We start from the raw sequence: 13,543 nt of genomic DNA, 5'->3' as shown, positions 1-13,543 counted from the left end.
TAAGTTCAATGAAATAGTTTTGTATAATTCTCTGTAATCAAAATGGAAATAGGAGGATGCATACTTATTTCCACTTGGCTTCACGATCCCCTCTTCTGCTTTATTTTAAATTTGGTAACATTTGGAATATTTGCATAATTAATTTTGAAGCTTGATACTCACTAGTAAGAGTTAACATGTGTCACAGTGTGCATTTCTCATAAAGGGTTTGATAAATTAAGTGTAATATCATCTCTAAACCTACTAATGGCGTATGAAACAATGCCACTAATTTCTTTTTAAAAGTTGGCATTATTTCTCCCCCAAACTGCAGTGGGCTTCCTGGTAAAATAAAAGCAACAGAGAGAGGGGATAGCCTGGTTTCTTCAAACTACAAAATCGAAAGACTGTTAACTCTTTATTTCTCTTACAAATATATTAGAGTTGACACATTCCTTCCAAGTGTCAGAAACTTTAGGAAACTGAATGCTGATAATATGAACAATTTGTGCCATTAACATTGATATGATATTTACATTTAAAAATATACCATGCTTGTTCAAGAAAGACCTACTCATCTATTCAACAAATATTTATTAAGAGCTTTATTATGTGCCAGGCACAGTTCTAGTCTTTGGGATACAGCGGTAAACAAAACAGACAAAAATCCCTGCCCTTGAAGAACTTTAATTCTAGTGGGGCAAATAAGGGATAGTACAGATTGTGTTAGAAGGTGAAAAGGACTATGGAGGAACACAAAGGAAGAAGGGAAGGGGGAGGCTGTTGGGGGAGTGGTCAGGGTAAACCTGAGAAGTGACACTGTGTCTGACTTTTGACACTGAGCCATGTATGTATCTAGGGAAAGTGTTTCATGCAAGGGGGACATTCAGCGCAAAGGGCGTGAGGCAAAAATGTACCCATCTAGCTAGAGGAACAGCAAAGAGGCCAGGGTGGTTGGCGCAGAGCTGGTGGGAAGGAATGTGGTAGGAGGTGAGGCCATAGCAATGACTGGAGGGTGCGTGCAGGGCTTCGGAGGCCAATGTCAGGACTTGGGCTCTTACTCCGGATCAATTAGGGAATGCCTGCAAGATTTTTCAGCAGAGGATTAACATGGTCTGACTTTTATTTGGTGATCTGGATGCTATGTTGAGAAAAGACTGTAGGAGGGTAGGGGTGGAAGCAGGGAGACCAGTTAGGAAGTTAGTTCAGCAGTCCTAGAAAGAGATGATGGTGATTTGGACCAAGTGGTAGCACTGAGGAGAGTGAAGAACGGTTGGACTCTGGATATATTTTTGAAGGTGGAATCAACATGATTTCCAGAAAGATCAGAAGTTAAGTGTGAGAGAAAGAAACAGGAATGATTCCAAGGATAGAGGGATAGAGTTGTCATTAACTGGGAGGGGGAAAATCTTTAGAGATATCTGGAATTCAGAGTTGGCATGCTGAGTTTGAGACGTCTACCATATATCCAAGTAGAGATGTTGAATAGGCAGTTAGGTAAATGGGTCTGAAGTTCAGGGGAGAGGTCCAGGATGGAGACATAAAACTTTGCATAGTATTAGTATATAGATGGCATTTAAAATCATAAGGCTGGAAGAAATAACCAAGAAAAAGAATATAGAGAAGAACCAAACACTAAGTCCTGGGACACTCCAACATTAACTGAACAGGTAGAAGAGGAGGGACCATGAATGGAGATTGCAAAGGAATGACCACCAAGGTTGGGAGAATATGGTACCTTAGAAATCAAATAACATTACATTTCAAAGAGCCATCAATATGAGTCTTACATTTCTGGATACAATGGACTGATTCAGTAATGGTCGCCTGACCCATAAGCAGGCTGGGGTTGCCCGAATGACTTGTACAGTGGTCTGATCCCATGACTGCCTACCAGGCGTGGACAGTCATTAACTGGATGGTAACTAATTGGACTGTAACTAATTGACCCAGACAATAGAGGGGCAGAACACAAGAGACACCTGGAGAAAAGGGAGTTGGAGAGGATGTGTTCACAGGTGCCTCATAATTCTGGTGGTCGTATTCCAGATAGGCCCTGCCAGGGCAAGGGCACATAGGATGAAACCTCCTGGTCCACCTCCTTATCATTTTCATGTGTTGGTGGCACATTCTGGCAACACATAGACTAGTGTAGTATTTTCCAAATGTGTTTAACAGAACTTTAGTCTCAAATGCAATACTTGTTGGCTTCAGTCTACACTCTAGATGAATCATTTCATTTGAACAATTCAGAAGAAGGGCAGATCAGATCTCATGGGCAAACTCAGGGAGAAACCAGGCATTGTAACATGGAGGAGCAAAGGCATGGGAAAGGTATGTTTGTTACCACCCTGAGGCCTGAGTGGGAAAGAGAAGAGAGGAGATGCTCAAAGCTGAGATTGGCTGAATGGAAAGGTCCGCCTGACAGGGCTGACTTGGTAGTTGCATGCAGGGCAGTCAATCTGAGCAGATCCCCAAAGGGAAGCAGCTGGGGGAACGATTATTTTGTTGGCACTTCCTCTGCATCCTTGGGTCTCTTGCGGGTGCCTTCCACTGACTGAACCCAAAAGGAAGCCAGTGGGCAAGGAAATCTGCTAATGTGGCCCATATAGTTCCATGAGTAGAGCGGGATGGGGATGAGCAACACACAGCGGGAATGTGTCACCTCAGAGCCATGCTCTTGGAAGAGGAATCCGCTGGCCATGTGCAGGGAGACTTGAAAAAACAAGGAGAGAATCAAGTGTGGGAGACCACTGCTTTCCTGGTTCTGAAATAGCTCTGCGCTCCAAGCACTAGATCAGTGGCAGATTCCTTAGCCTTTCAATCAGGAAAAACAGAATGTTTAGGCAGGTGAGTAGGATGCAGGGCTATAAGCAACGGTGTATCAAAGCAGCACTTCACAGATACATGGCTCAGTGGCTTTGAAACCAAGGGAGGATGTCAAATTCTTTAGCATTACGTGGGTGTGGAAGTAGAGGCCACCAGTACGAATAAGTATCAAGATGCTGGGTGACAGAGGGAAGAAAGAAACAAGTTCGGAGCTCTAGGGTATAAACCAAGGATGACTTTGAAAACATGGGCAAAGCTTGCAATTCTGGGGAAGAGGGAAAAGTGAGGAAAGGAAGAAGTAAGGAATCAGAAATCCTCTTCATCTGACACAAGGGGAAAGAATGAGCAAAAACAGAGAGAAAAATGGGGGTGGCTTCAAGAAGTCATGTGTGGGAGGCCTCTCTTCTCAGAGAAGCGTGAAGCAAGGTCTTGGGCTGAGAAGAAAGATGGTAGTAAACGTTACAGTAATAGTTTAGGGGTTAAGTGAGTAAAATTTTGCACAAAGACATGTTAAATGGGCTACTGAGCAGGGATGCAGCAACATGCGCCTTGCCTCCCCCTTTGGTTAACACCAAAGTCGTAACAGCTTAATTCTGTGCTCGGGTGGTATCTTTGCCTCCAAATCTTTCCCTCCAAGCCTCACAATTTTTTATTCTGTTCTGAAGGTATGGATTTCTAAGTGACTGAATCACAGGATTAGCAGGTGTTTATTACTTATAAATGAATAATACTACGTGCTGGAAAAGTAACACCAAGTATAATGAATCTCGAATGAAAGTAAAAATTATTAAACAACACGACTGTTAAAGGGTGAGGCAAATATATATTAAGATATCCAACACTGATCTGGTAGCATCATAACATGGAATCTTCACTGAACATGTGTTATCACAGTCTACCAATTAGAATAATGTATATGACTATGCAAAGATCAACTTTAAAATGTGAAAGTACAGAAAGACATATATATAGTCTTTTGAGCTTTAAAGCTGATCATGTAATATGCATATATATATGCACTTATGTATGTCTTTGGTAATTTAAGTGATTTAGGAAATTAATCTCAAATAAAAATGATTTAAAATTGTTAAAAAGTATGTTGTAAGTATGTATTAAGACAAGCATATTTAAAATAATTGATATGGTAGAATCGTAATACAGAAATCCTTACTTAAAATGTCTTAGTATAGTCTACCAATTAGAAATAATATGTGTATTACTATGCAAAGATCAACGTTAAATTTTAAAAGTACTGTAAAACTATGTATCTTTGGTAATTTTAGTGATTAATGCTTTAATTAAGAGATGAGGTACATGCAGACATATGCAATAAACTGACATAATTCATCAAATTGCAAAGAATAACATGATGAATGCATATGTATATTGTGAATTACACAACGCACATGCAAATCATATACCCATTATCACGCAGAAGCATTATTTTTCCCACATTCAAAATGCAACACATCTTCAAGTACTACTCAATCTACTGTATGACTATTTAGGAACAAAGTAGTTCATGCTATCTTTTGTAGAATAATAATTTAAACTGAGAAACTCAAGTTAATGGAAACACAGAGCAGACATTTTTAGTGGCTACATCTTTGTGAGCTAAGCTGGAAACCAGCCTCTGTACTATGCATCTGTTGTTCTACAGTGTCATTTTAAACAAAAGCCTAGGCACTGGAGATTTTAATAAGGTCCTTAAATAATCGCTGAATTAATTTTTTTTTTTTTTTTTTAAGTGTTGAACAGTGAATACATTGGTCAATGACTAGTTGCAAAAATAACAACACTGGTCCGGAAACAGTTTCTCAATGAAAGAGTAATTACTTAAAGACACAACTCTTCTGAGATTGATCTGTCTTTGAATGAGGTGTCCTAAAATGAAGACAATTTAAACGTGAATGCACTTCATGCTTGGAAGTAGCCAGAAAATACTGACGTGTGCAGGCTTGGTAAGAGTAGACAAGTTCCCAAAACCTTGACAGAGGCAGAACTGGCTGAAGCTAAGCTCTAAAAGGACAGGCTGGGGTTATTTTTTTTAAAACATTTATTTATTTATTTATTTTCTTTTTTAAAGATTTTATTTATTTGACAGAGAGAGAGCGAGAGCAGGAACACAAGTAGGGGGAGTGGGAGAAGGAGAAGCAGGCCTCCCGCTGAGCAGGGAGCCCAATGTGGGGCTCGATCCCAGGACCCCGGGATCATGACCTGAGCCGAAGGCAGATGCTTAACGACTGAGCCACCCAGGCACCCCCAGGCTGGGGTTATTTATAGACAGCTTCTTATCACATAGGTTAACCTTCTCTAGTTTAATGTGACTTGGAGACATACTGTTAATTAGGCTTTTGACTCAACTCATTGGGAAATAAATATGTTTTTTGCTTTGTTTTGTTTTAATGTACAAGTTAAAGGGAAGGAACAGAGCGCCTCTGAAATTCTTCTACTGACTACAGAGGATTGGTGTTGTACTAACAGGGAATAATGCATATCTGAACATGTTAATTTAGATAAACAGGGCAAAAATCAATTTTTCTGATCATTTTGAACTTTAATGTGGGTAAAAGGGCTTCTGTTAGTAAGAGAAAGACTACTAGATGTTCCTAATTTACGGATGAGATTGAGTCAGCATATATGAATCAGAGAGAGAAGGTCTTTTAAAATTATTATATACTTCAATATGCATTATAATTCTCATTCTTAAATCAAACCTAAAGAAAAATATAGGATCCACCATTGTGTGAATCAAATATAATAACTTCATGGATGACTTTTTCTCATCTGGGATAAGAAGAAGATAATACCCTTATTAATATATTAACATGAAATTTTATAACATTTTAAAGATTTCTTTAAAATGAAAAGTCTATTTTACTTTTTAATTAAATCTATTTCCCAGAAAGGTCTTTAAGGCTCTACAAAGTACCTTGCATTTTCTTAACACTGACAGTTCTTGAAACCACGCTTGAATGCTTTCTTTATACTTTGGTGAACAATTGAAAGATCATATGCAAAAGACTGTGCTTTCTCTTTTTCTTGCCCTATAATTAAGGCATTTTAATACATTTCCTCATAGTTGTTACAAGAGCAAACTATTAAGATTCATAGATTGAGACAATTTTGACTCCTGTGATTATACAAACACATACGATATGAATTTTTCCTAATCAGGGATTTGAAAAAATAACAACAAAACTCCTTCAAATAAAAATTAATCTCTGGAAGGTTCAATTGAAACGGGGCTTCCTGTGTTGCCTTAATAAATGTAAATGATCTATAAAAAATAGAAAAACACAATACATTTGGTTAATTATCCCTTAATACAAATAGGGTAAATGATAAATTCATATTAAGAACACATTTTCTTCAAATCAATGTATATTTTTAAGAGTTTGCGATCTTTGGGGTTTTATTGTTGTTGTTTAAAAATAAAAATACTGCTTACAAGTCTAAAGATAACCAAGTAAACAGACTTAAAATCATAGAAGAATTAAGATTTTAATTTAAATGTACACATATTTTTTTTCTGAACAAAAATGCATGTAGAAAGACATACATTTAGTTTGATATTCCTTAAGTTGGGAAACTGTATTTTCAATTAAAGAAAAATGCTTTTGTAAATAATGACAAGAAACAAAGCCTAAAGTATCAGAATTATAAATGTTTTAATATTTGTTTGCCAGGAGGAATATGGAATGGAAATTATATATTTATTACAACCTTTTTTTAAACAAACAAAAATCGTTCGCGATGCCATTTAGGAACTATATACTTTTCAGAGCACAAAGAAGTATGCTAATACTTCTGTCATATTTTAATCAATGTGCAGAATTTCTTAGCCCTTTACTATATTAGACAATACCAGGTTTGCTAATGGTGTTAAAATATTGTAATTGGATTTGATCTTAGCCAACGAGATGAGTTTTTTTGGATAAACTTTGGAAATTTTTTTTTTTAAAAAAGCATTTTTAGATTATACTGTATGATTTTAAAATTAAGACTGGCAGGAAGAAAATATTAGAAAAGGTAGGATGTTCTAATTGTATAATACTTTTGGACAAGACTGATCTAAGAATCTCCCTGACTTTTTAGGTTTTTACTGTAAAAATTTTGAAATGTATAAAAAGAAGAGAACTAACTCCCTCACTAAATAACCATCTTGCAGATCTTATATTCCCCCTTTAAATTTCTCTCTCACCTTATGTATTTATTTTGCTGAAATTTAAAAGAAATCCCAGGCTCTTAAGTCACTCCATCCCTACATGTTCTCATATGTATCTCTTTGGAAAAAAAAAATGGACATTTTCTTACATGACCATAATGGCTCTGTCATGCCTAACAAAATTAACAGTCATTTCTTGGTGTTAAGAATTCACAACGAGGGCGCCTGGGTGGCTCAGATGGTTAAGCGTCTGCCTTCAGCTCAGGTCATGATCTCAGGGTCCTGGGATCGAGTCCCACATCAGGCTCCCTGCTCGGCAGGAAGCTGCTTCTCGCTCTCCCACTCCCCCTGCTTGTGTCCCTGCTCTCGCTATCTCTCTCTCTGTCAAATAAATAAATAAAATCTTTAAAAAAAAAAAAAAAGAATTCACAACGATCCATATTCAACTTTCAATGACTGTCAAAAAAAAAACAACCTTTTTTTTAATAGTCCATTTGATGGAATCGAGATACAACAAGGTCAACTGCATCTGGCTATGATGTCTCAAGTTTCTCTTTCCTAGGGCAGTTTCTCCTTTCCCCATTTATTTTCATGACTTTGCCTTGTTGAAGAAACTGCTCTGACTTCTTTTTAAATTAAACCTGGGATGTCCCTGTTGAAGAAAGTACAATACACGGCTGAGAAAGTGAAACCTGTCAAAATTTTCAAATTAATTTTTGGCTACAGGGAGGCAAAGGGGGGGAACCCTGAGACACTTAGGCCTATTTAATGATCTGAATAATTTCCAAAAAGCCATTAAACAATTCCACCCTTCATACTAAAGAGTCTGAAACTGTAATAATCCTGCATAAAATGGGTGTTTTATAACATTACTTTGATATATTGGCAGTTTCTACAATAGTTGTTATTTAACAGTGTTAACATATTTCCGCACAAACTAAATGACATCAAATAAGCAAATAAATGTCTAGCAATTCCAACCTTACTAATATTTTTCTTAGAATGTATAAAGAAATAATTATTTTTAAATCAATCTAAGAAAGAAATACAAGCTGGCATGTCTCTTTTGTTTTTAGCCCCCCCCCCCAATCTTAAAGGATCATTTAACCAGACAGGCAGGTTTTCATTAAGTTTAATTTGCATGGAACTTAAATATTAAGTTGAGTTACTAGGATGGTAAACCAAATGATGGCTCTGTCTTTTAAAATCTAATGTTGTACTTTTTAAGGAGAGATATATAGAAAATTTAGAGGATTATAAAATGCTAATGAAAATTACAAGTGTGAGAAAATGAAACTTTTATATATCTCCATGGTATTCGTACTAAACAAAAAAGTAAATTAACATATATAAGATTGACTTAGTCTTTCCTTGCAACAGCTTTAGCTAATAAAACTTCAAAAAGATCAGTGATGTACAGTTTTTGAAAATCCAAAATATGAATGACTTTAAATGGAACCATATGAAGTGAACGACAGTAAAGTGATTGTAGATAAAATTACCAAACTCGAATGAAATAAATTCAAAAGAAAAAGGATGAAGGGCAATTAAGTACCTATTTTGACAATTCTTAGTGGTCAAGTTTTTAAAAGTATGACACAGGAACCTTAACCTATCTATAGATGAGTGATAAATGAGGCATTTTGTGTCATTACATTCCCATAAATCACTTTCTTTAACCGCTGACGGCTTTTATCAGATCTAACCTTTTCAAGATTCTATTAGAGTGCTAACATTTTCAACTTTGACACATGTGCAGTTTACAAATTCTGCAGCTGATTAACTCTGGACAGAAGCTCACTGGCATCATTGTCTTCAAGTTGGGTGAAAGCCTTAGGGTCTCAAAAACTCAGACACTTACATTACAGTACAAAAATCTCAATTAAAGTGAGGGGCTGGGCTTTAGAGTCACTAAGTGATTGTTTTCTATTGGGAAACAAACACCAATAAGACTTCATTTTTCATGAAATAGGTGACCTAGGAAATACCAAGGATAAAAAGATACAGAAAATCCCTGGATGATAAGGGTTAATTTCTAACCAAGTACATTTTTTTATCTCAAAAATTTTTTTGGCAATAAAAAGATACATATATTTTTTCATGTTTCAAGTTTTTATTTAAATTCTAGTTAGTTAACATATAGTGTAATATTGGTTTCAGGAGTAGAATTTAGTGATTCATCACAAAAAATATTTTTCAAAAGATAATTGCTACACTTCAGTTCTGACTCAGTCAAAACAAAGAAAACCCAAGATTAATACATTCATGGGGTGAGGAATATGGCCACAAATAAAACATAATTTAACTGGGGCTGTTATAATGATGAAATCATTTTAAAGTGAATTTTGTGGAGAGATAATGAATCAAACTAAAATACATAGTTTCACTCTCCTGCAACTGTCAACATTCTAAGTTAAAGGTTGTTTTGGATAATTCAAGAGATCAATTCATTTGAAAAAGAAAAAATGAAAATTTCTCTTATTCTTCCTACCTTTAAAACAATTCTGTTGCAACTATAAAGACAAAACATGTAAAAGATAATGCAATTTCTGTTTAAGTTATTGTTAAAATACCAGATCTCCGTGGGATGCCTTTTATACATAAGTTATAACGAACTACTTATTACCAACATGAAACATTCTAAACATGCATATCACAAGATGAAACTTTAAAATAATCAAAATATTTGCCTGTTAATAATGGAGAAATAAATAAGGCAAATATATGTAAGTTGAAATCTTCCTTTACAGTGCAGACAAGAGAAGATCAACACTTCACAGTATTTTTAATTTTAATGGTCCTAATTTCTGAGTATAAGAGTCAAATACAACAGTCGAACTTGACCGTCCAAGGGTCTGGTGATTAACACAAGATTGTGCAGGTAGATACCATGCAGATGTCAATGTGCTCATATAAATAGCGCATACATAAATACATTTGAGTAGATGTGAGTTTGTTCAGACAAAGATATCAAAGAAACTTGTTTAGAAAATATAATTGACACAGACCTTGAAATAAAGCTAAAGTTTAAAAAAATACTGTCTCTGGCAATAATAGCCAGACAGAACAAATCCTGATAATGGTTGTTTGACCACCAGAAGCCAGCTACTTCAAACAGTATTAGTTTTGATAAGAACTACCGGCCATCCAGCCTAAATAATAAAACCTACAGAGACAGACTAATGGCACTAAAGTAAAAATGTTCACAGACAGCCTCCTGCGGCAGATTGCCTCTTGTTGATAAATGACAAATCTTAGAAAAATAGTGGGGGAAGGACTACTTTTCTAGCATCCAAACCCACATAGTCTCATAATGTCACCATCTAAGGCCTATCCATGACAAATTAAAAACTTCTTTATTTCACTAATAATGTCACTCATCACAGGAGCTGGGCAGTTACACTTTGACAATTCAGATGTAAATCCTGGGTTGCCTATGAGTATTCATGACAAAGGCATATTTATCATTTAAAACAAAAGGACATGACTTCTTGGTGTTCATATCAAAGACCAGTGATGGATGAGGCCATGCTAATCAAAAGACAGACTAGAAAGAACACAGATGTTTGCTACTTTGATTAAGAAAAGACTATTCCCTCCCCCAAAGCCATATTGGGGACTATTCCTTCCCCAATATGGCTATTTCAAATAGTTTTAAATATATAATTTTAAATAGATACCTAAGAGTTTAAAATTTCCAGCTGTAGCTTCTATAGTAAAATACGTTTTTTCCCCAATCTCAAAATACAGAAGCAAAATTCCTGAAACCAAAAAAAAAAAAAAAAAAAGATCAAAATACCAGAGAGGAATAATTCCTCAGATGTAACCCATAGAGGGATTTCCAAAATTGGTTTTATCCTTCTTAATTATTATTTTCAATCCAGGAAATGAAGAGAAAGAAAGTCTATCATCCCAAACTTTTATAAATAGTACAACTGTGAGCTGAAATCAATGTGAGAAGCTGTAAGGACAGCAAGTTTAAGACATTTTTGCCATATTTGATTCTGACCATTATGTCTCTGTTGTTTCAAACGCTCTTCAAGCTGAAAAGCATGTAAACATAGCTGATGTCCATATTTTAAGATCTACTCAAAACCTTAAACACAATCTTCTGGTGCTTTTAGCATGTATCACCATTTTGGATGAGGCAGACCAAAAATAAGTGTGTCATTAAAAAAAAAAAAAAAAGATATTTAGAGCTGGAGCTATTGATATAGCACTTCTTCCCATTCCACTGATGAAGAGCTACCATCAGGACTGGCTAATAGAAATCCAATTTACAAGGCCCTGCTCATTTGAGTGCCTTTCAAGATGCACAGGATTGGTAACCCTTCAGACTTGCAAACAAACGTCTGCTCTTCCAGGGCAGAATATTTTAATGTGGTTCTGGGGAAGTCATCACGGCTAGGTCACCTTGAAGATGTGGATAGTACGGGTAGGGGTGGGGAAAGCCTACTTGGTAAATGATCTGTTTCCTGCCAATTTTCCTTGCCTGCTTTTCAATCCCAGTGAAGCACATTTGTTGATAAGCTTTTAATAGAGTAGTATATGACAAAAAAAACCACAACACAACACAATATAAAGCCATATTGGGGGAAGGAACGACTTAGGCATTAAGAGAATACTTGAGTAGTTTGGTGGACCAGCTAAAATGCTAGGTAGGCAGAAGGTTCCCCCTCTGGTAGGATCATCTTCCTCTCAAAATGATGGGCACGTCAAAATCACATGGTCACTCTGTACACCTACGTCACCCTGTGATTCTTTGTCTGGAAATCCTGTGTCACATTAAATGTGACACTGGTGTTAAGCCAGCAAGGATATTCATTCCATTTTACACAACTGAGTTGCATCCATATGTTCACCAGGGTTGACTTTTCACCAGCTGCAGTAACTATTATATGCCCTACTTATAATGGGGATGTCCACCTTTTCAAGTTTATACCTGCTTCTCACAGAGGGAATTAAGGGTTGACCATTTCAGAGAGCTTAACACTCAATATATTAAGAGGTATTTATAGAATAACAAAAATCTTTCACCTTTTGGCCCTTTTATGAAAAATTTACTGAATGCCTAATATATTTAATATTCAGTAGCATGTGAGAATAATTTTTATGCAACTCTGATAGTTAGAAAGATAGATAACTCAATTATTAGATCATTTATCAAAATATTCAGATGTATAAGAGGCTACTAAAAAGATTGATGACTGAGAAAGTCCACTGATTCTCTAGCCATCATATTCATGCATTTGGCCAGACAACATTTTTCGCTGCCTTCACAAGCAAGCTTCATTACCCATCACTCCACTGAAAAGAGTTTATTATGAGGCTGCCATCTTGGCAAGACTATTATTTAGATGATAAATGCTGAGGGGAAAAAAAGTGTGTCTACTTTTTTTTTTTAAGAAAAAAGATGAGCTTTTCTGACAGATAAAACAAACAGCATCTACATTTCTAATTAACTTAAATTTGGCAGATACAAATATAGGTCAGTTAAAGCTATGATGTTATCTTCTGTCTGAATTTTACCCTTAATTTGTAAAATGTAAATTAACTAATTAGAAGAAAAACAGCATGATTAGTGACAAAATGCTTCAGCTGGGTCTTTGCTTCCTGACATTTATGATCAACTATAATGAATTATTACTTTCTAAAGTAATTGATAGAATATATATATATATATATATTTTCTTACCACAATGCAAGAAACTTTACTAAGAATTTATAAAAGAAGGCCAGGAACCTGGCAAAACAACAGAACTTTGTGGTGTACTTTCTGGGGAAAAGATGCATATAGAATGCCATGATATTAGAAACAACTGGGTTAATTTATGCCTGTGTATGTACCTAAGGGTGAATTTGGAGGAAAGAAGCGTGTAGAGATTAAGTCACTAATAAGCCCGGTAAAAGGACTGTCAAAACTTAACCCTTTCCCTGTCATCTCAAATGGGTTTGCTGTGTACTCAAGCGATCAGTGAGAGTGGTGCATGTGTGCACACATGCATGTGTACAAGTGTACATGTGCACATGCATGGGCCCGCATGCTGGACGGGGGGGTTAAAATGTTACTCAGAGAATGGTTAGAAAAGGGAAAAAGGATTTGGCTACTTGAGTTTCAGCAGGAAAGCCTGTCACTGTTAAGTAGAATTAATCTATGTAATAGTTAAGGAAAAAGAGGTTTTCAGCTATTCCTATGTAGACAAAGACTCCGCAATGAGAAGTACATCTGCCATGTCAGATATAGGTGTCAATGAAAAATTACATAAAATCCTGAAAGGTCGGGCCTGTGGAGGTGGCCACGCTTTGGGGTATGGAGTGTGCTTGACCAGGCCTTGGGCAGGCAGAGCAGGATCAGGGCTGTCAGTCCTCATAGCACACAAACTTAGAGGTCTAATCTGAATAAGGAATACCAGGAAATTGGAGCTGAAGCCTGTGGAATCCTAGAAAGGAGCTAAATGTGCTTTGTCAGTACTGGGCATTGGTTTCCAGTGACATGACAACATTTGAAAGGGCAGAGAAAACAGAGAAACAATTCAAACAAAGACATATGGTGATGTCCGGGGTGCT

The 13,543-nt window shown here is 36.2% G+C and overlaps 1 protein-coding gene across 9 annotated transcripts in view; it reads right to left on the bottom strand.

The window, feature by feature from the left end:
* The window catches only part of CDIN1 (CDAN1 interacting nuclease 1), a 207,654-nt gene that overhangs the window by 67,818 nt on the left and 126,293 nt on the right, over positions 1-13,543 (bottom strand). Inside the window, exon 12 of one of the 9 annotated variants that reach the window (XM_081830855.1) lies at positions 5,941-6,088. The exons of the other annotated variants lie outside the window; for them this stretch is intronic. Coding sequence (XP_081686981.1) covers positions 6,071-6,088 — 18 coding nt within the window. The 3' untranslated portion in view covers positions 5,941-6,070. Of the gene's footprint in view, positions 1-5,940; positions 6,089-13,543 lie in introns of those variants that run through there. 9 annotated transcript variants of the gene reach the window in all.

This window comes from Leptonychotes weddellii, chromosome 9 (genome assembly GCF_054177405.1).
Source record: "Leptonychotes weddellii isolate Sample4059 chromosome 9, ASM5417740v2, whole genome shotgun sequence".
Taxonomy (NCBI): Eukaryota; Metazoa; Chordata; class Mammalia; order Carnivora; family Phocidae; genus Leptonychotes; species Leptonychotes weddellii.
This window is presented reverse-complemented; position numbering and strand designations above follow the sequence as displayed.